This window comes from Capricornis sumatraensis, chromosome 6 (genome assembly GCF_032405125.1).
Source record: "Capricornis sumatraensis isolate serow.1 chromosome 6, serow.2, whole genome shotgun sequence".
NCBI lineage: Eukaryota > Metazoa > Chordata > Mammalia > Artiodactyla > Bovidae > Capricornis > Capricornis sumatraensis.
Window position 1 is genome coordinate 88,045,114 of NC_091074.1, and position 24,531 is coordinate 88,069,644.

The window sequence follows — 24,531 nt, forward strand, 5'->3', positions numbered from 1 at the left end:
AAAAAAATGAAAAGGAAGACTTCATTCAGTAAGACCTGACAAATGCCAAAAATTGTTCTACATGCCTTGTACGTGTTTTTTAGTTGTATGTGCTTTAGAGTTTAACTCTTTTTTTAATCCTAGTCTCTAGAATTGGCACGTTTTATGATAAAGACACTAAAATTTCAGAATATAATATGCCTAAGGTCACATAAAAACTAAGTGTGATGAAAAATGACTAAAATGGTTGCTAAGAAAGAAAATTATGAAATCAGAAATGTCAGTCTCCTCCACAAAGATATGTTGAAGTCCTAACCCCTAGCACCTCAGAATGTGGCCTCATCTGGAAACAAGATCTTTGCAGATATCATTAAGATGAAGTCATGCTGGAATAGACTGCTGATGCATCAAGGCTGATGCTCTAGTAAAAAGAGGGAAGACTATTTGAAGACAGAACCACAAGCTCACCATATGAAGACAGAGTCAGAGACTGAAATGTCGCAGCTATCAGCAAAGGAAACACTAAAGACTGCCAGCAAACATCGAAAGCTAGGGACAGAGAGGGGTTCTCCCCTACAGGCAACAAAGGGAACACTGGCCCTGTGGACAGGTTGATTCCGAACTTCAGCCTCCAGAGATAATTAACTTCTAACATTAGAAAAAATACTAAAGAAAAATCTCATAATAGTTGTGTCGGATACATTTTCCTAAACAAGACAAAATCCAGAAGCCAATACTCTTCTTCTAGAGCCACCCTCTCCTCCCCGCATCCCACCCTCTAGGTCATCACAGAGCATCAGGCTGGGCTCTTGCATTATATAATAACTTCCCACTTGCTATCTATTTTACACATAATGGTATAGATATGTCAGTGCAATGCTGCTTGTTCAATTCATCCCACACTCTCCTTCCCTGCTGTGTCCACAAGTTCTCTACATCTCCATTCCTTCCCAACAAATATGTCCATCAGTACCATTTTTCTAGATTCTATATACATGAATTCATATACGATATTCATTTTTCTCTGACTTATTTCTCTTTTTACTTAATAGGCTCTAGGTTCATCCAGCTCATTACCACTGACTCAAATTTGTTCCTTTTTATGGCTGAGTAATATTGCTCTGTATGTATGTACTTCATCTTCTTTATGCATTCATCTCTTAATGTATACCTAGGTTGCTTCCATGTCCTGCTACTGTAAATAGTGCTGCAATGAATGTTTGGGCACCTGTGTCTCTTAGAATCTGGCTTTCTCAGGGTATATGCCCAGTAGTAGGGTTTCTGGGTCATATGATATTAATAGGTTTATTCCTAGTTTTTTAAAGAATCTCCATACTGTTCTCCATTATGGCCGTTATCAGTTTACATTCCCACCAACAGTTCAGGACCATTCCCTTTTCCCAACACCCCCTCCAGCAATTACTATTTGTAGATTCTTTGATGATGGTCATTCTGACTGGTGTGAGGTGATATGTCATTATAGTTTTGATTTGCATTTCTCTAGTTTAAAATTTTAAAAATCTTAAGAGCACTTTGAGAAACATCTTTCTCCCTGCTGCTGCTGCTGCTAAGTCGCTTCAGTCGTGTCCGACTCTGTGAGACCCCAGAGACGGCAGCCCACCAGGCTCCTCTGTCCCTGGGATTCTCCAGGCAAGAATACAGGAGTGGGTTGCCATTTCCTTCTCCAAAGCATGAAAATGAAAAGTGAAAGTGAAGTCACTCAGTCGTGTCCAACTCTTAGCGATCCCATGGACTGCAGCCTACCAGGCTCCTCCGTCCATGCGATTTTCCAGGCAAGAGTATTGGAGTGGGGTGCCATTGCCTTCTCTTTCTCCCTATTAGCAGTTATTTACAACACATGTGAACCAAACAAAAATGCTCTGACATTTTCTAAGCCTTACAATCTATGTTTTTTTCTTGATGCTTATTCTTCACACTGGCAAAACTAGGATATACACCCAATTCCTTCTTCCCAACATGCCTGTTCCATAGCTCCACTAGATTAAAAGAAATTATGAAGTTTGGTGTAAAGTCATCTAGATAGTCTCACCAAGATGTTATTTTAAAGATATTTTTAAAAACTTCAGCACAGAGGAATTTCTGAAATTCTATGTCACTTATAAGTCTGTATGAATTTATAATATAGTCATCAAAAAGTTACAGAAAAATATTTATTGAAACGCACATTTTATTATGCTAATTAGAATTTCTCAGCATCAATATTTTATACTTCCTCATATATTTTTCCAATCTTCATAAGTCCTACACAGAATAACACAGCTAACAATGGCTTTAAATATAGTTTATGGCTTATTCATTTAAGAGCAGTGAAGAAGGAAAAGCTTAAGCCCCAGGTACTCATAAAGTTATTTAAGTTGGGAGGTCAATCCTTGCAATTACCTCCAAACCTATGTATGCTAAGTTGCTCAGTCATGTGCGACTCTTTGCAACCCTATGGACTGTAGCCTGACAGGCTCCTCTGTCCATGGGGATTCTCCAGGCAAGAATACTGGAGTGGGTTGCCGTGCCCTCTTCCAGGGGATCTTCCCAATGCAGAGATCAAATCTACGTCTCCTGCACTGGCAGGCAGGCTCCTTACCATTAGCACAACAAGGGAGGCCCCTCCAAACCTATAGAGAAACTCAAAATGATAGTGTTACAGTAAATTCAGAGTTGCTTCCTTGTAAATTAACAATGTTTAAATCCAAAACCTAAAACTGGAAAGGAAAGGAAATCTAAAAGGGAAGCATCGCTCTTCAAACATAAATAATAATCCTCAATCTTCTTCAACTAAATGCAGGGTACTATTTAAGGACAGGAAGAACTGTGACACAAATGCTCTAGATGTTGCGATTGTTTAATTATGGGGGGAGACCCTATGATTATTCAAAATAATAAAGGAATCATGATACAGATGTCTGATCAATGAATGTTTATCCTTTTTAAAGCAAAGTTTAAAAAAAGGTGTCCTTTTTAAAACACAGAGAAAAGAATGAAGGGATAATTTAGATAATGACATTCCTTTCTCAGAAGTTTAGACCCACTGATTTCTACATGGTTTTAGAAATATATCATGTTGTATATTATAAAGATACTTGTAAAATGTTCTTATCGCCTAGGAACATTGTATATTAGATTTGGTAATGGGTTATAATAGGTTAATTTAGATCTTAAGTAGTGGATCATAGTCATTAGATAAAAATTAATTATGAAGTACTTTAAACATCAAAAAGAGGAAAGGCATAAAAATTTTAAAGATAAAGAATATATTTTTAATATTAACTAGGATTCATTCATCCACATTACTATACTGCTTACCTAAACTAATTATACTGCATTAATATAGGCACTGTGCTAATTACAGGAATTATCTAAACCCTCAAAACAATCTTATGATATAGGCATCAATATTACTATTTTACAAATAGGAAACTGGGACATAAAAAGTTAGGTAACTGGGGCTTCCCTGGTGGCTCAGTGGTGAAGAATCTGCCTGCCACTGCAGGAGACATGGGTTCAGTCCCTAGTCTGGGAAGATCTCACATGCTGCAGAACTAACTCCATGTGCCACAACAATTAAGCCTGTGCTCTAGAGCCCTGGAGCTGCAACTCCTGTGCCCACATGTCACTACTACTGAAACCCATGTGCACTAGAGCCCATGTTCTGCAACAGGAGAAGCCACCGCAATGAGAAGCCCACGCACCACAACTAGAGAGTAGCTTGTGCAGCAACGAAGATACAGCACAGCTATAAATAGTTTACTTCATATCATGAAGCCAGTGAGTGACAGAGCTAACAGGTAAATCCAGTTTCTGCCTGCTTCCAGAGTCCATTCACTGCACCTATTCTGGAAGCTGGTCTTACCAATTGTGATACAATCATTTTCTTTTATCTTGTCACATTTCATCAGATGCTCTAAGACTGTATAATCTTTATATAAGTAAATATGCCGCCATCCCACCAAATACTTAATAAATAATTGTATGTGCAAGTAAGCACCTATTTTCAAGAAGGGAACAAGCTAAATATTTGACCTTTATTAAGAAAGGGTGAAAAGACTGGGTATGTTCTGAACCTAATTCACTGCAAAATTTAGCCTATGAATAGTTGATGTGGACAAGTTTTTCCTTATAAAAGATTCACAACTAATAGAAGTAAAAGAATGAGAAAATTAGAAAAGTCATTATTTTGCACATTTTTAAGAAATAATGGATCTAAGCAATGTCATGAAATATTGCTAAGTGATTAGGTGATAGGAGATGGACCACTTCAACTCGACAATTTTAAGTAATGCAAAACAGAGACCCAGCACCACCTATGAAATATTTTGATAATTTAAAAAAAAAAAATCTAATCAAGCCTCAAGCTCCATCAGTCTACAAAAAATTTGAAAGTATACCTACAAGTTAAAAGACCCCAGGATATAGTTATCTTAATCTATGTTGTGACATTCTATAAAATATCACCCAGGTCCTTCACCAAATAAATCAGAAACAAAAAAACAGAGGGACAGGGAATAGTTACTGACTGCAAAAGATTACAAGACTTATCAATCAAACAGAATGTAGAAGAGCTCTTATTTCGATCCTGATTTGAGCAAGACAACTGTAAAAAAAAAAAAAGAAAAGAAAGAAAGAAAGACATTTCTTAGACATTCAGAAGATATTACATGATCTTAAAGAATTATTAATATTGTTGAACAAAAATATGATACTTTGGTAACACTAAAAGAAAAAACTGTCTGATAGTGATAATACTAAAGAATTAACAGAATAAATGTCATGGCTGATATTTGCTTTAAAATTCTGGTAGGAGGGAGACAAAGAAGGGAAAGATGAAATTTAAATTGCAGAATGTTGACAATTGTTGAAATTGACTGATGGGTATATCAGGGTTCATTATTCTATCTGTGTGTAGATTTGGAAATTTCCTAAATATAATGAGGAATAATGTGTGTACTTTGTTTTAAACAAACCAACTGCAAAAGGGCATTTTAAGATAACTAGAGAAAAGTAGACACACAGAATTTTAGATTGTATTAAGCAATCAATAAATTTATTGAGTATGATTATAGTATTATGGTTAATTTTAGGTCCTTATTTAGCAGAGTTACATAATGAAGTATTTAGGGGGAAAATGAGAAAATACCTGGTACTTGCTTACAGAAATTCATATATAAGTAAATAACATCTGGGATTTGCTTAAAAAAATACTTCAGGAAACATAAATAAAAGTGTGGAGGGGGAACAAATGAAATAAAAATGGCAGAATGTTAATAATTGTGGAATATAATAAGTAATTAATATAAATAATTCAAGATAATTAGTTTAATATAATATAAATGCTATATTTGTTTGGAAAATTCCAAAATAATTTTTTTAAAAGAATGACCATTAAAATGGCTTAAGAAAGCACTAATATAATGAAATAACTGAAAATGCTTTCAAGTTCTGAGGTTGAAAGACACACAAATGAATGTATATATATATATATATATATATATATATATATATACACACACACACAAACATAAATATACATATATGTAGTATATATTTTGAGACATACATATATATATACATATCTCAAATAAGCAAAAGAATGACATTATTTGACAAAAAAGAAACATATAAATTTAAAATATACCCAGATAATTGTGAGAATGAAGGAAACAGTCAATAAAAGATTATAAAATTGGGTAGGGAATATAGTAGGCACTCAATAAATGTTTCTGAATGAGTGATACTCTGTCAAGATGTTTTTTCCTAGTATCTAGGAATATTCAAAGTCTAAATTTCTATAACACTATGAATTCAGTTTTCTAATTCTGATATATTTTTGAAGATTAAACTTTATATTAAAGAAAATCTTTATCATAATTAAATCACTATTTAAGAACTAAGAAAGGACCCTAGACATAATTGAACTCAATCATCTCACTGTACAGATTAAGATGATAATGCCCAAAATATCAAAGGGTATAATCTGTATTTACACTTAAAACATTTACTCACTTCATAAGACTGGAATTCTTCTTACTAAATGGTCCGATGATTTTAAACATCAGTTCCACAACTCCATTTTTCCCTAAAGATACAGAATTCACAGCTGGGAAGAGGGAAAAAAAGATGAAAAGTGATTTAAAAACCTCAGTGGACAGAAATGTTTATATATGTGGCACACGGCCGAAAAACATATGCAAACTGTTTAGTAAATGTGAACTCTAAGTCTCTCATAAAGTCTACCTTAGTTGATACTTCAAAGGCATGCCAATGGGAAGATGAAGTGGGAAAAGAAGTAAATAAATTATGAAAGTTCCTAGAAGTTGTTAATTCTTTCAAATATAGGGAATTGCCCAAAAAGCAACAACAAATGAGATCTGCAGGTCAGATTTTAGAAGCTGGTCAGATCTAACAGCACTACAGGAAAGATGGCTGTGGTCTAGGTGAGAAGTAATGAGGACCTTAATTAAAGCGACTGCAGTAGCCAAAAACAGGTCACAACTTTAGACAGAACATGCAAACAATTACCTAACCAGAAAACTGGGCCTAACATTTTCAATCCTGGAAGAAATATTATTTAAAAATTATAGATACACCATTTACTAGCCTCCTGGTGCTTAATGAAATAAAATGCCCTAAAAATGCAGTTCCTAAAGTTTTATATGACAATTTTAATTTCCTCTTTATCTGCTTATCGCTCCATTATCACTTCTAATTTTAGTCTGTTTTGTCTTTCTTTTTCCTAAATTAGGCAATTCAGTGGTTCATCTATTTTTAAACCAATTGTTTTGTTTTTTAATGAATTTTTTTAAATTTTATAATGTATTTCTTCTATTTCATTCTCTACTTTCCTTATGTTTATTGCTCTGTTCCTAATTTCTTTATAAATAGCCAATTCATTAATTTCCTTATGCTCTTTTTAATTACATAAGTGTTAATTATTTAAGTGTTCAAAACTATTTTTCTGTGAGCACACCTTTAGATATACTTTCAAAGTATAGATAGTGATAATAGATAAATACATACACATACACACAAACCTACCACTGAGATTATCATTACTTTGCAATGATGTTCTTATAATAAAATGTACTCTACAATCTCAATGTCAAGCATCTTGTTAACATTCCAATCTCATATCCATAGTCAGGAAATGGAAAATCCATACCTCGGGTGTTGGGACCTAATATTATATTAGCGAGAGAGAGAGAAAGAAAGAGTATGTATGGGGTGTGTGTGTGGGGTGTGTGTGTGTGTGTGTGTGTGTGTTGTGAGACACTTCATCTGGGAGGGTAGGTGTGGGATGTGTGTGTGTGTGTATTTGTGTTGGGGGACACTTTATCTGAGGCTATCTCTCCGTGTGTGTGTGTGTGTGTGTGTGTGTGTGTGTGTTGTGAGATACTTCATCTGAGAGGATGGGTGTGGGCGTGGGTGTGTGTGTGTGTGTGTGTGTTTATGTTGGGAGACACTTCATCTGAGGCTATCTCTCTGATCACTGCTCTCTACAGCTTCCTCAGAGGCTCCTGCTCTATTAATTTTGGTTCTTCTACTTCCCTATTGATTGCTAAAGATAATTAGCTCCAGGTGTCTATGCCACCACATTCCTCCCTTCTCAATTTTCCTCTCATCTGTAAAAATCCAAATAGGCACAGCAGTTTTTCCAGAATACTCGGATATTCTTCAACATCTTTTCCACAGGCTGCCTACTCATCAGCCTAACTACACATCTTTACAAATGGGGGGAATTAATGAGAATTCTTAAGACTTTGTCAACTCACCTTCTTACATGCATCACCTTTGAGGGAGTGGTTAGAATTACAAAGAGCCATATTAAATATTCTCGTTCCTTGTCCACAACTTTCAGAGATTTATGGAGTTAAAGTATTTTAAAATTTTCATTTTGTGTTAATGTGACAACATCGAGCTAACTAAAAGCTGCTCTGAAATACTTACAGTTGGCAGAATATACTCGTAAAAGCTGAAGACAAGGCAAAACCAAGCGATGATTCTGCAAATTCTGTTTGACCAAATTCAGGGTTATATTTAGAGCTCCATTAATTCTAGCTTTCACTCCAAATTTTTTGTCTGTTTAAAAATAAATGAACAAACATAATTTATTCCTATGTAACTTTTGATTAAAATTAAAATGTCATAAAACAATGGAATTCCTAAAATTAATGCTATGAATGCATATTATCAACTATTAATATAAAGTTGACCTGAAATAATTAAAGCTGTAATCATTTTCTTATATATTTTAATACTTCTTACACTTCTAAAACATGGCTTGAAAGAAAGAGTAAGAGGCAGGCAGGAACATAGTGCAGGGCAACAGAGGCTGGAGTGGCCCAACACTTAAACCATTATTGAAAGGAATAACTTAACTGATTTACCCTACACAGGAAAGTCTCTCCAGCTTAACACAGTCAAAGGAATGCCATCACATGGTTAAAGAGAACTGGGAAGAATCTAAATGTACATTACCAACATTATTTACTTAATATTTACTGTACTGTTTTCAGACTTAGAATATGCATGCATGCATACTAAGTCACTTTAATAGTGACTCTTTGCAACGCTATGGACTGTAGCCCAGCAGACTCCCTGCCAATGGGATTCTCCAGGCATTAGAATACTGGAGTGGGTTGCCATGCCCTCCTTCAGGGGATCTTCCAGATCCAGGGATTGAATTTGAGTATCCTATGGCTCCTGCATTGCAGGCAGATTTGTTATTGCTGAGCCACTGGGGAAGCCCAAAAGAATATAATGAACAGCTTATTAGAAAATAATCTAAAAAATATTATCAAACAAATTTCTAGAGGGAGCTAATTCTTAACAAAGAAAAGGAAGAAAAGAAAGTTCTTGATTTTTATTATTAGGAAGAGATTAAAATAGTAAAAAAAAAAAAAAAAACCAATCTGGACAACAAGAATTTAAGAATGTTAAGATTTTTAACAAAGAAAGTAAGCACGACTAGCAAGCAAAGTTATTTCATCAACAGAAAATGTAAGTCAAAAAACCTAATATTCCTAAGGGAAAATTATTCTCAGCCCATAAAGGAAAAGTAAAAAAGTTAGAAAACCACCCAAGAAATTCAAATATAATTCAATAATATAAAAATGTAAAACTAGGACAAATAATAAAGGAAACAGCAAAAATTTAGAAGTATAGAGGAAAATATTAAAAGAGCTACAACTTACAAGGGACCTTAAAGAAATAAAAATATAAAGTAAACAATATCTTAATTTAAGCACAAGAAAGATAATGAAAGCTTTATGCTTTAATGAAAAGCATAAGAAAGATAACCTGGTTTTAAATAGAGGAGGAAGCATGATATAACAATATTCACCAATACAAAAAGGTTTTCTCATTTTATTTTTCATTTTCAACAAAAATTTCAGAAAGCAGCCCTTAAATCTCAAATATAAGAGTTTAAAAATATAAGAAAGAGCTAACATGTTTCTTAAATAAACTGAATATATGTTTAAGTCTTAAGGCTAAGATACCTGAAAAATTAAAGTCATCTCAGGGATACCTTAAGACAATGATTATTAACAGTGTTACTTAAATATTCATACAATACTAAAAGATATGCATGAAATACACATAAGTATACAAACTGCATACACATTTTCAGACACTTTTTAGAAAAAGCACTGTAGCCAAATACTTTAAAGTTTAAAGCCACAAGGCAATGGCAGAACCGTTAAAAAATCACTGCTCAAAGAGTTTAGAGAGTCATTTCAATTTCTGTGCAGAAAGACAACTCTACACTGAGCTTAGGTTCTAGTCAAAGAATGCTTTTCTCTTTTAACCTAATCTAAATCAGCTTCCTCTCTTGTTTTATAGCCTATGTTTTTTCAATTTGTAGCTTTCAATATTTTGTGTGTCTTACTATTGTAATAAATCAGTCTTACAATTTTTTATATCTTTTTTGATCTTAACTAGCTTGTAAGCTTTTTAAGCATTGAGACATGACTATCACTATTGGTTGGTCATAGTGATGACCAACCAAACTCATGTCCATCACTGACTCAATGGACATGAGTTTGAGCAAACTTAGGGAGGTAGTGAAGGACAGGGAAGCCTGGCACGCTGCAATTCATGGGGTCGCAAAGAGTCGGACATGACTTAACAACTGAACAACAATGAAAAGAAAACATGTTTTATATCTATGCTCCTCAAAGCATCTCCACGCACACTCCCTCCTTCTAGCCTCAACAATATCCATGTTATGTGTATCCTTTATAACATATACATGCCAGAAACACACACACACACCAAGACACATTTCTGTTTCTGACACATTTGTGTCTTCCTTTTTCCATCACATGCAATAGAAATATGTGGGAATTTAGGATCCTCAATTCATGTAGGTCACTAGTTGACTATAAAAACCATTCCTAACTAAGGCTAAGAATAAGCAGTAAAATTTTAGATTTTAAAGTTTACCAGTTTCAAGGCGCACAGAACCAACGTAACAAAAGTAGTTCCACTTGATAGTCATGCAAGTGAAACCCTTACCTTTCGGTCCAATCTTTGCAAGAATGGAATGAATCTGCACCATTAACTCCTCATTCAGGGGCGATTCTTTGCTGGCATTCATAAGTAACTGCAATAATATTTGTGAACCACCTTTGGAGACCAAGAAACTCGCTCTTCGACCTCCACCTAAAAAGTTTTTTGAAAGAAATCTATTCAAACCACAAATTCTTCCATAATATAGTAGATATTGCACCTTGTTAGCATTCAAGTAAAAGTGATGACTTCAGAAGGCAAACAAATAACATCAAAATAAAATTTTACATTATATTAATTAAAAAATAGCACAGACAGTAAATAAACACTGATGCAAAACTCATGTTCAAGGCTCTCAACCACATGGGTTTGAGGGACACTGGAAGATATCAAAAACAAAGCAACAACAAAGAGTATGACATTTTGGCTTCCAAATTCCAATACTCAGAATAGCCTCTGTATGAGAATCAGAAAATTCCAAAGTATACATGATACATTTTTGATCATTATTTACAAATAGAAATAGACCAAAGGAAACAAAAACTTACCTGCTGACACCAGCTCAACAAGGATGCTCAAGATATTAAGTGTAGTTTGAAGATCTTTTGTGTTCTGAAATAAACAGTTTATTTGCTTTATTAAAACATTATAAATCTGTGATTCCCAAACTTCTCTCTGTTGGGAACTACCTACATTTACAGATGAGCTATTTGGTTTCTCTAAGAATAAATGTATTTAGGTTTTCACTATTCTCATACATCACTTCAGTCTCTTCTTAATGTTCTTAAAAATTCTCGCAAATCATTTAAGCTACTAACATCAACAAGAATTAATTTGTCATTTGGACATATCAACTTCTACCAAATAGATAATACAAATAAATGTATCAAAATATAAAAGGCATGACTAACCAGTCACTGAGTTCCCCTCTCAAATAGTAACTGTATTATCAATTCTTTGTGTATCCAGCAAGATAATGTACACACATAAAAGAAATCCAAGGAAATATACATTTGTATATAGATTTCTCCAAACGATATAATTCTACCTAATATATTCCATTAGATGGTAATGCCATTGGTTAGGTAACCACCTATCAATGTGACATTTAAATATTTAAAATCTTTTGCTATTAAAAAATTGTAACCAAAACCAAGTATATACATTTCCAGGGAAGCAAGTACAATTGTACATGGGAAATTCCTGGAATTTCTGGGTCAATGATATGGACATTTATTCTAATAGGTATTATTAACTTGCTCTTAGTGGAGCAATTTACACACCTATCAGTAAAGTTGAAGAGTAATTATTAATATTTTCCAAAGCCTGGACAAACAATTTAATAAGAAAAAATGTTTAAATACTGTACTATGGTTATATTTCTCTTACTTAAAGCAATGTTTGGAAAAACAGAGAGACAACAGAACTGTGGCCTATTCAAGAAACTGCCTGATCTTAGAATAGAAGGACTTTACAGTGTTTATTTAGACAAATTTCAGAATTGCAGTGTATCAGTGACTAGAATGGGACTCTTGTTCTAACTCCTTCCAAAAAGTAATAAATATTGTCTCTGCTTCACCATTTAAGGGCAGAAACTAATGGGTCCAAAAAGTCAAATCCAGAACAGAAAGAGGACCACACATTAAGCAGAGACCCTTGTCTTAGCACTGAGGGTATTATTAACTGGACCACTGACTCACTGGGGATGAAGTTGGAAGAATGAGAGACAAACATTTGTTAAAGAAAAGAATGGATTGTTACAGGAGCAATACTGCTGTGTATTTATCTTCTTCCTGGGTACACAGCCAAACCACATTTTCCAGCTCTTTTGTAATTAGGTTTGGGACACATGATTGCGTTCAAGCCACTGAAACCTGAATGGAAGTTACACTGTTATCTCTAGGCCTTATCCAGATAAGTCTCCTTTTTGTAATTCACCACCTCCCATCTCTGCTGACTTCAATAGAGACAGGAGCATACAGACAAAGTATGGGTAGCAATATACATATCAGACAAAAAACTTGTAAAACAAAAGATAAAGAAGGGAATTATGTAATAATAAAAGGACTGATACAAAAAGAGGATATTAAACTCATTAACATATATGCATTCAATATATAGCACCTAAAAATATAAAGCAAATAGTAACAGACACGAAAGAAGAAACTGACAATAATACTTAAGAGTAGGGGACTTTAACACTCACTTTAACACAATAAGGTATTGAGAGAGTCGACTCCAATAAGAGTCAATTCCTAGGCAGGTTGATAAGAAGTTGGTGGGGGGGTGGTCCCTGAGGAGGAAGAGGTCTGGAATTCTCAAGGAGGAGGAAAGGACTTTTTTTCTCTACAGTCCTTACTCTTAGTCACATAAAACTTTTTTTTCTTTCTTTCATTAAGCCCAGGACTGAGGATTACACAACAAACAACTCAGTTCAAACTCTGTACTAAGGATTATATAACAACAATGTATCCTGCATGAGGACAATTTCTCCTTGAAAGTGAAAGTGAAGTCCTGTCCAACTCTGTGACCCCGTGGAGTATAGCCTGCCAGGTGCCTCCATCCATGGGATTTTCCAGGCAAGAATACTGGAGTGGGTTGCCATTTCCTTTGCCAGGGGATCTTCCCGACCCAGGGATCAAACCCAGGTCTCGCACATTATAGGCAGATGTTTTACCATCTGAGCCACCAGGGAAGTTTTCCTTCTTCAAAACCTGTCTAATCCTGTTCTTAGAATGTATTACGGGAGTGGGTCTGGTAGGATCTTTCTATTGTTAAATTCTAATCCTGTTATTCTCAAATGTAAATTGTGGGAGTGGATCTGGTAAAATTTTTACAACCTTGAGACAGTCTTTAATTAATTGTAATAGCTAAATAAAAAAGTATATAATTCCCTCCCTAGAGCTAGCCAGGAGGGCACTCTCCGTCCCCCTTCTGATATCTATGTCAGAAGCTTTCTCTATCTCTTTTCATACTTTAATAAAACCCTGCTACACAAAAGCTCTTGAGTAATCAAGCCTGGTCCCGGGTCCCGAAGCCAAATCTTCTTCAGAGATCACAAATCCGACACTGTTCACCATAAACTATCAGTATCCTTATTGTACATATTTTCATGTGCCTTTTAATTTTTTGAGACTTGCTGTATGGCCGAAAATGTGGTCTGTTCTGGAGAAGTTTCCATGTGCACTTGAAAAGATTATATACTCTGCTATTTTGGGATGTAATGTCCTGCTCACTTCAGTTCAGTTGCTCAGTCGTGTCCGAATCTTTGGACCCCGTGGACTGCAGCACACCAGGCCTCCCTGTCCATCACCAAATCCCAGAGTTTACTCAAACTCATGCATTGAGCCGGTGATGCCATTCAACCATCTCTTCCTCTGTCATCCCCTTCTCCTCCCACCTTCAAACTTTCCCATCATCAAAGTCTTTTCAAACGAGTCAGCTCTTCACAACAGGTGGCCAAAGTATTGCAATTTCAATTTTAACATCAGTCCTCCCAATGAATATTCAGGACTGTTAGGACTGACTAGTTGGATCTCCTTGAATCCAAGGGACTCTCAAAAGTCTCCTCTAACACCACTGTTCAAAAGCATCAATTCTTCTGCGCTCAGCTTTCTTTATAGTCCAATTTTCACATCCATACATGACTACTGGAAAAATCATAGCCTTGATTAGATGGCCCTTTGTTGGCTAAGTAAGAGTGAAGTGAAGTCGCTCATTTGTGTCCGACTCTTTGCGACCCCATGGACTATAGTCTAATCAGGCTCCTCCATCCACAGGATTTTCCAGGCAATAGTACTGGGGTGGGTTGCCATTTCCTTCTCCAGGGTATCTTCCTGACCCAGGGACCAAACCCAGATCTCCCTCATTGTACACAGATGCTTTACCGTCTAAGCCACCAGGGAAGTTTGAGTAAAGTCTCTGCTTTTTATTAACTAGGCCAAAGCCTTTGACTGTGTGGATCACAATAAACTGTGGAAAATTCTGAAAGAGATGGGAATACTAGACCACCTGACCTGCCTCGTGAGAAACCTGTATGTAGGTCACGAGACAACAGTTAGAACTGGACAGGGAACAACAGACTGGTTCCAAATAGGAAAAGAGTATGTCAAGGCTGTATATTATCACCCTGCTTATTTAACTTATATGTAGAGTACATCATGAGAAATGCTGGGCTAGATGAAGCACAAGCTGGAATCAAGATTGCTGGGAGAAATATCGACAACCTCAGATATGCAGATGACACCTTCTTATGGCAGAAAGTGAAGAAATAAAGAGCTTCTTGATGAAAGTGAAAGAGGAGAGTGACAAAGTTGGCTTAAAGCTCAACATTCAGGAAACTAAGATCATGTCATCCAGTCTCATCACTTCATGGGAAACAGATGGGGAAACAGTGGAAACAGTGGCTGATTTTATTTTGGGGGGCTCCAAAATCACTGCAGAAGGTGACTGCAGCCATGAAATTAAGAAACGCTTACTCCTTAGAAGGAAAGTTATTACCAACCTAGACAGCATATTAAAAAGCAGAGTCGTTACTTTATCAACAAAGGTCTGTCTAGTCAGTGCTATGGTTTCTCCAGTGGTCATGTATGGATGTGAGAGTTGGACTATACAGAAAGCTGAGCACAGAAGAATTGATGCTTTTGAACTGTGGTGTTGGAGAAGACTCTTGAGAGTCCCTTGGACTGCAAGGAGATCCAACCAGTCCATCCTAAACGAAATCAGTCCTGGATGTTCATTGGAAGGACTGATGTTGAAGCTGAAACTCCAATACTTTGGCCACCTCATGCAAAGAGCTGACTCATTGGAAAAGACCCTGATGTCGGGAAAGATTGAAGGCGAGAGGTGAAGGGGACAACAGAGGATGAGATGGTTGAATGGCATCACAGACTCAACGGACATGAATGTGGGTGAACTCTGAGAGTTGGTGATGGACAGGGAGGCCTGGCATGCTGCACTTCATGGGATCTCAAAGGTTCGGACACGACTGAGCGACTGTACTGAACTGATTAGACAGCCCTTTGTTGGCTAAGTAAAGTCTCTGCTTTTTAATATACTGTCTAAGTTGGTCATAACTTTCCTTCCAAAGAGTAAGCATCTTTTAATTTCATGATTGTAGTCACCATCTGCAGTGATTTTGGAGCCCCCAAAAATAAGGTCTATCACTGTTTTCACTGTTTCCCCATCTATTTGCAATGAAGTGATGGGACTGGATGCCATGTTCTTAGTTTTCTGAATGTTGAGTTTTAGGCCAACTTTTTCACTCTTATTACTTTCATCAAGAGGCTCTTTAGTTCTTCTTCACTTTCTGCCATAAGGGTGGTGTCATCTGCATATCTGAGGTTACTGATATTTCTCCAGGCAATCTTGATTCCAGCTTGTGCTTCATTCAGCCCAGTGTTTCTCATGATATATTCTGCATGTAAGTTAAATAAACAGGGTGACACTGTACAACCTTGACTTACTCCTTTCCCTATTTGGAATCAGTGTGTTGTTCCGTGTCTAGTTCTAACTGTTGCTTCCTGACCTGCATACAGATTTCTCAAGAGGCAGGTCAGGTGGTCTGGTATTCCCATCTCTTTCAGAATTTTCCACAGTTTGTGGTGATCCACACAGTCAAAGGCTTTGGTATAGTCAATAAAGCAGAAATAGATGTTTTTCTGGAACTCCCTTGCTTTTTTGATAATCCAATGGATGTTGGCAATTTGATCTCTGGTTCCTCTGCCTTTTCTAAAACCAGCTTGAACATCTGGAAGTTCATGGTTCACGTATTGTTGAAGCCTGGCTTGGAGAATTTTGAGCATTACTTTACTAGCATGTGAGATGAGTACAATTGTGCGGTAGTTTGAGCATTCTTTGGCATTGCCTTTCTTTAGGATTTGAATGAAAATTGTCCTGTAGCCACTGCTAAGTTTTCCAAATTTGCTGGCATGTTGAGTGCAGCACTTTTAAAGCATCATCTTTTTGGATTTGAAATAGCTCAACTGGAATTCCATGACCTCCACTAGCTCTGTTCGTAATGATGCTTCCTAAGGCCCACTTGACTTTGCATTCCGAAGTGAGTGACCATACCATCGTGATTATATGGGTCACGAAGATCTTCTTTGTACAGTTCTTCTGTGTATTCTTGCCACCTCTTCTTAATCTCTTCTGCTTCTGTTAGGTCCATACCATTTCTCTCCTTTATTGAGTCCATCTTTGCATGAAATGTTCTTGAAATAGCTCAACTGGAATTCCATGACCTCCACTAGCTCTGTTTGTAATGATGCTTCCTAAGGCCCACTTGACTTTGCATTCCGAAGTGAGTGACCATACCATCGTGATTATATGGGTCATGAAGATCTTCTTTGTACAGTTCTTCTGTGTATTCTTGCCACCTCTTCTTAATCTCTTCTGCTTCTGTTAGGTCCATACCATTTCTCTCCTTTATTGAGTCCATCTTTGCATGAAATGTTCTCTTGGTATCTCTAATTTTCTTAAAAAGATCTCTAGTCTTTCCCATTCTATTGTTTTCCTCTATTTCTTTGCATTTATCACTGAGGAAAGCTTTCTTATCTCTCCTTGCTATTCTTTGGAACTCTGCATTCAAATGGGTATATCTTTCCTTTTTTCCTTTGCTCTTTGCTTCTCTTCTTTTCTCAGCTATTTGTAAGGCCTCCTCAGACAGCCATTTTGCTTTTTTGCATTTCTTTCTTGGGGATGGTCTTGATCCCTGTCTCCTGTACAATGTCATGAACCTCCATCTATAGTTCATCAGGCACTCTGTGTATCAGATCTAATCCCTTGAATCTATTTCTCACTTCCACCGTATAATTGTAAGGGATTCAAATTAGGGCATACCTGAAGGGTCTAGTCAGTGGGTGTTAAAGTCCCCACTGTTAAGCATTATTGTCTATTTCTCCTTTCGTGTCCGTCAGTATTTGCTTTATATTTTTAGGTGCTTATACTGAATGCATATATGTTAATGAATTTAATATCCTCTTTTTGTACTCATCCTATTATTATGACATAATGTCCTTCTTTGTCTTTTGTTTTACCCTTTTTTTAAAAAGGGTTTTTTGGTCTGATATATGTATTGTTACCCATGCTTTTTTCTGTTTGTTCATGTCTCAATTTATTGAGATCAACAGAGATGGGAGGTGGTGAATTACAAATGGGAGATATAAGGATAATTATTATGGTTTCCCAGGTGGCACCAGTGGCAAAGAACCCACTGCCAATGCAGTAGACATACGACACAGAGCTTTGATCCCTGGGTTGGGAAGATCCCCTAGAGGAGAAAACGGCAACCTACTCCAGTATTCTTGTCTGGAGAATCCCATGGACAAAGTAACCTGGCAGGGTACAGTTGCAAAGAGTCAGACACAACTGAAGTGACTTCGCACATACACACATGCAAGGACAATTATTATAGAAATGAGAATCAAAACGAGGTTTCACCTCACACCTGTCAGAACGGCTATCATCAAAAGAACACAAAAAGCAAATGTTGCAAAGGATGTGGAAGAAAGAAACCTTTGTACACTGCTGGTAGGAATGTATATTGGTGCAGCCACTGTGGAAAATAGTATGAATGTTTCTCGAAACTAAAAATAGAACAACTGTATGATCCAGCAATTGACTTCTGAGTATATATCCAAAAAAATAAAAGCAACAAAAACATTTATTTGAAGAGATTTATGAACCCCAATGTTCATAGCAGTACTATTTATAATAGCCAAGCTATGGAAGCAACCCAAGTGTCCACCAACAGCCAAACAATATTACTCAGCCATAAAAAAAATGATGAAATTCTACCATTTGCAGTAATGTGGATGAACCCAGAGAATTTTATGCTTAGTGAAATAAATCAGAGAGAAAGACAAATATTATATGCTATCACTTATATGTGGACTCTAAAAAATAATACAAACAAATGGATAAAGGAAAACTGATACAGTCTCACAGATACAGGAAACAAACTAGTGGTTACTGATGGGGAAAATGGCATGTTAGGGGTGTGGAATTAAGACTTACAAACTATTATGTAAAAAATACAGGCAACAAGAATGTATTGTACAGCACAGGGAATTTACAGTCATTATCTTATAATAATTTTAATGGATATAAACTGCAAAAATATTGAATCACTATGCTGTACGTCTGAAACTATAAAAAATATAATATTGTAAATTAATTACACTAACTAAAAAAAAAAACAAAACAGGAATTCCCTGGTGGTCCAGTGGTTAGGACTCTGTGCTTTCACTACCAAGGGCACAGGTTCAATCCCTAGTTAGGGAAATAAGACCCTGTAGGCCATATGGTGTGGTGCATTCAAAACACAGACACAACACACACACACACTTTGGCCACCTGATGTGAAGAGGCAACTCACTGGAAAAGACACTGATGCTGGTAAAGACAGGTCTGGAGGAGAAGGGGCGACAGAGGATGAGATGGTTGGATGGCATCATTGACTCGATGGACATGAGTTTGATAAAACTCTGGAAGACAGTGAAGGACAGGGAAGCCTGGTGTGCTGCAGTCCATGGGGTCTCAAAGAGTCAGACATGACTGAGCAACTGAACAACAACACATGAACTCACTCCCTGATCTTTCCCCCCCAGTGCTAATGAGATATAATTTGACATATAACATTGTTTAAGTCTAAGGTATACACTGTACTTAATTCTTATTCTTAACATTGCACTGAATAAAATATAAAATTGTGATTCTGAGCATGTCCTGCTGATCCACCACAAACTTTTATACTAGCACAGAAATGCAATTAATATCAACAGTTATGCAACCAATGTATGAAGTACACTTAATCATGAATATACAGCAACTAACACAGTAAGTGAGAATTTCCAATTTCAATCTTTTAAGCTAAAGGTTTATTTCCAACTAGTGTTTTATTTTTAATGTTAAGATTTAAAATAGGGTTATCATTATAACCATAGGGAAATAAAGTTAGAGGTTTACCTAATATATATCAGAATGCTTATATCCCCATTGTGAGTAATCTAAAAAATAAACTCCCATTCACTAGCTCTTCCACTAGGATAAAAATTCTGTACTTCAATTTTTTTTCCCCTCAGTACTAGTTGGTATTAACAGCTACATAATTAAAGCATATCAGTGACCAACCTCTAATGTTGACAGCAGAACCTCCATTCCTGTAGAACCTTTGGCTGTCATTTCTCTCCTTGTTTTTTCTGAAAAGTAGGGGGGGAAAAAAGCTTTCTTCTAAAACATGAAAGAAAAAAAAACTGCATAAAGATTTATCATATAGTTAACATGTAATAAGATTCAGTTCAGTTCAGTTCAGTCACTCAGTTGTGTCCAACTCTTTGCGACCCATGAATTGCAGCAAGCCAGGCCTCCCTGTCCATCACCAACTCCTGGAGTTCACTCAAATTCACGTCCATCGAATCAGTGATGCCATCCAGCCATCTCATCCTCTGTTGTCCCCTTCTCCTCCTGCCCCCAAGCCCTCCCAGCATCAGAGTCTTTTCCAGTGAGTCAACTCTTCGCATGAGGTGGCCAAAGTACTGGAGTTTCAGCTTTAGCATCATTCCTTCCAAAGAACACCCAGGACTGATCTCCTTTAGAATGGACTGCTTAGATAATGTATAAAACATATAATCAATGTCTCCACTGGCCCAGGAAATACTCCAAATTGGTTCTTAAATGTTCCTTCCACTGATGTTGCTAGCTCTACTCTGTGTGTACTTTTGGATTTCAGTTTACGAGACCTTCCCTGCATTTCATCACAGCTTCTATCATGGACTAAGTGAATCCTTGTCAATACATCTAAAATCTTAAGATCAATATAATAAGACAGGTACCAGAACCAGAGGTGAAGTAGGAACAATAAAGGCAAACCTCCTTATTATCTTTATGACAAAAACCAGAAATTCATGTAAACAGAAGCCTACCACCATTTTGAAGTGGTTTCATTAAATTAATAATATTTTTAAATTCTGACTTCAATTTTTAAAAAAATACAACACTGTAAATCAATTGTACCTCAATAAAAAAGTTTTTTTTAATTTGAAGCACATAGAAATAAGACTAATGAAGAACAATTCATGACTCAGATGATCCCTTTCATTACAATAAATAGAAAAAAATCAATATAAATTATTTCTATTGTTTAAAGATTTCTAAATTTCTCCACAATTCTTTTCCTTTAATTAAAAAAGGGGGAAAGGGAGCTTAGAGGCCAATATTTAGGAAAAGAGATAAACTTCAAATGTATTTCTATATATTTTACACAAATTTTAAAGGTTACACTCTATGTAGAGTTAAAATAACACTGATTATACTCCTCATGTGTACAATATATCCTTGTAGCCTAGCTTACATCAAATACTTTCTACCTGTCATTCCCCACCACTATACTGCACCTCCCTCCCCACTAATAATCACTAGTTTGTTCTCTCTATCTGTGTATTTGCTTCTTTGTTATATTTCCATTTGTTATACTTTTTAGATTCCACATTTAAGTGATATCATACAGTACTTGTCTTTCTCTGTCGGACTTCTTTCTCTTAGAGTAATGCCACCAAGTCCACCCATGTTGCTGTGCAAATGGCAAATATTGTTCTTTTTATGGCTGAGTAGTATTCCATTTTGCACCTGTGTGTGTGTGTGTGTGTGTGTATCATATCTTCTCATCCATTCATCTGTTGATAGTTAAGTTACTTCCATATATTGGCAACTGTAAATAATGCTGATATGAATACTGGGGTATAAATATATATCTTCTAAAATTAGTATTTGGGGTTTTTTTGGAATATACTCAGGAGTGGAATTTCTGGATCAAATGGTAGTTTTACCATTAGTTTTTTGAGAAACCTCCATACTGTTTTCCACAGTGGTGGTACCAATTTACATTCCTACCAACAGTGTACAAGGGTTTTTTCCTCCACTTCCTCACCAACATTTGTTATTTGTGTTCCTTTTATTGACAGCCATTCTGACAGGTGTGAGGTGATATCCCATCGGGGTTTTTATTTGCATTTCCCTGAGGGTTGGTGACACTGTACATTTCTAAAAATGTGCCTATATTCCCTAGATTTTCCATTTTACTGCTATATAGTTGTTCACAGTAGTCTCTTGTGATCATTTGCATTTCTGTGGTATCAGCTATAATGTCCTTTTCATTTCTGATTTTATCATTTTTAGCACCCTCTTTTTTTAATGTATCTGGCTATAGGCTTACCAATTTTATCTTTTCAAAAAACCAGCTCTTAGTTTCACTGACTTTTCTATTTTTTTGGTCTTATATCATTTATTTCTGCTCTGATCTTTATGATTTCTTTCCTTCTGGTAACTCTGGGGGTTTTTTGTTCTTTTTCTCCCCCCACTTCCCTTCGGTGTAAGGCTGGATTGCTTATTTGAGACTCTTGTCTCCTGAGGTCAGCTTGTATCACTATAGACGTGCCTGTGAGAACTGCTTTTACTGCATCCTATGGATCTCAGACTATTATTTTCATTTTACTTGTTTCCAGGTATTTTATGATTTTCTTTGATTTCTTCAATGATCCATTTCTTGTTTAGTAACATCTGTTTGCTGCTGCTAAGTCGCTTCAGTCGTGTCCGACTCTGTGCGACCCCATAGACGGCAGCCCACCAGGCTCCCCCGTCCCTGGGATTCTCCAGGCAAGAACACTGGAGTGGGTTGCCATTTCCTTCTCCAATGCATGAAAGTGAAAAGTGAAAGTGAAGTCACTCAATCGTGTCCAACTCTTAGCAACCCCATGGACTGAGGCCCACCAGGCTCCTCCATCCACGGGATTTTCCAGGCAAGAGTGCTGGAGTGGGGTGCCACTGCCTTCTCCGTTTAGCTTCCACAAATTTGCACTTTGCAGTTTTTTCCTTATAGTTGCTTTCCAGGCTCACAGTTTTGGGGTTAGAAAAGTTCTTGATATGACTTCAATTTTCTTAAATTTCCCCAGGCTTATTTTGTGGCCTAGCATACAGTCTATCCTGGAGAATGTTTCATATGCACTTGAAAAGAATGTGTACTTTGCTGCTTTCAGAGAGAATGTATACATATAGTTTATTTGGTTTAATGTGTCATTTAAGGCCAGTGTTTCCTTGCTGATTTTCTGTCTGGATGATATGTCCATTGATGTAAGTGGGGTGGGGTGTTAAAGGCCCTACTACTATTGTATTACTGTCCAGTTCTCCCTTTGTGCCTATTGTCCCTTTATACCTTTAATATTTGCTGCACGTATATAGGTGCTCCTACATTAGGTGCATATTTATTTACAATTGAGTTGACCCCTTGATCATCATGTTAAGTCCTTTTCTGTCTTTAAAGTCTACTTTTACTGATTTATTTTTTATTTATTTGATTTATTTTATTTTGTCTGATACAAATATTGCTACCCCAGTTTTCTTTTGATTTATATTTGTATGTAATACTTTTTCCTGCAGAAGAAATGTTTAAAGCTAACAGAGGCTTAATGAAAGAAGTTGCCTCTATAACATAAAAGTGTGAAGTAAAGCAGCAAGTGCTGATGTAGCAGCTGCAGTAAGTTGGCTACATGAAACAATTGACTTTCAACATAAACAAAATATACTTATATAGGAGAAAGAAGCTATCCAGGGCTATCATACCTAGGAAGGAAAAGGCAATAACTGACTTTAAAGCTTCTCTTATTAGAAACTAATGCCATCTTGTGACTTGAAGATGAAACCAATGTTCATTTACAATTCCAAAAACCCTAGGGCCCTTAAGAATTAAGCTCAGTCTTCTCTGCCTGTACTGTATCAATGGAACAATGATGCCTGAATGAGAGTACATGGTCTCCAACAAAGTTTACTGACTATTTTAAAACCCACTGTTGAGACTTACTACTCAGAAAAAAGAAAAGATTTTTTTCAAAATGGGACTGCTCATTGACAATGCACCTTCTCACTCCAGAGGTCCGATGAAGATATACAAGATTAGTGTTGTTTTCATGCCTGCTAACACAACATCCACTCTACAATCCACGGATCAAGGAATAATTTTGCCTTTCAAGTCTTTTTATTTAAGAAATACATTTCATAAGACTGTAGCTGTCATAGGTAGTGATTCCTCTGATGGATCTAGGCAAAGTCAGTTAAAAACCTTCTAGAAAGAATTCATTCTAGATGCCATTAAGAACATTGGTGATTCATTAGAAGAGGTCAAAATATCAACATACACAGAAGTTTGGAAGAAGTTGATTTCAACCTTCATGGATGACTTTGAGGGGTTCAAGACTTCAGAGGAGGAAGTAACTGCAGATGTGGTAGAAATAGCAAGAGAACTAGAATTAAAAGTGGATCCTAAAGATATGATCTGCAGAATTGCTGCATTCTCATGATAAAATGTTAACAGATGATGAGCTGTCCTTTCAGATAAGCAAAGAAAGTGGTTTCTTGAGATGGAATCTATTCCTGGTGAAGACTGAAGTGGCAACAAAGGATTTAGAATACTAGGAAAACTTAGTTGATAAAGGAGCGGCATATTGAGATAAAATCCAATTTTAAAAGAAGTTCCGCTGCAGGAGTATTACTCAGCCGTTAAAAAGAATTCATTTGAATCAGTTCTGATGAGATGGATGAAACTGGAGCCGATTATACAGAGTGAAGTAAGCCAGAAAGAAAAACACCAATACAGTATACTAACACATATATATGGAATTTAGAAAGATGGCAATGACGACCCTGTATGCAAGACAGGAAAAAAGACACAGCTGTGTATAACGGACTTTTGGACTCAGAGAGAGAGGGAGAGGGCGGGATGATTGGGGAGAATGGCATTCTATCATGTATACTATCATGTAAGAATTGAATCGCCAGTCTATGTCTGACGCAGGATACAGCATGATTGGGGCTGGTGCATGGGGATCACCCACAGAGATGTTATGGGGAGGGAGGTGGGAGGGGGTTTCATGTTTGGGAACACATGTAAGAATTAAAGATTTTAAAATTTAATAAAAAAAAAAAAAAAAGAAAGAAAAAAAAAAAAATGCTATCAAACAGCACTGCATGCAGCAGTGAAAG

The 24,531-nt window shown here is 36.4% G+C and overlaps 1 protein-coding gene across 1 annotated transcript in view; it reads right to left on the minus strand.

Annotated features, from left to right (window-relative positions):
* The window catches only part of AGTPBP1 (ATP/GTP binding carboxypeptidase 1), a 191,434-nt gene that overhangs the window by 124,210 nt on the left and 42,693 nt on the right, over positions 1–24,531 (minus strand). Inside the window, 5 exon segments of the mRNA XM_068974119.1 lie at positions 5,995–6,088; positions 7,936–8,067; positions 10,507–10,653; positions 11,049–11,112; positions 19,633–19,700. Of these exon segments, the coding sequence (XP_068830220.1) occupies positions 5,995–6,088; positions 7,936–8,067; positions 10,507–10,653; positions 11,049–11,112; positions 19,633–19,700 (505 nt within the window).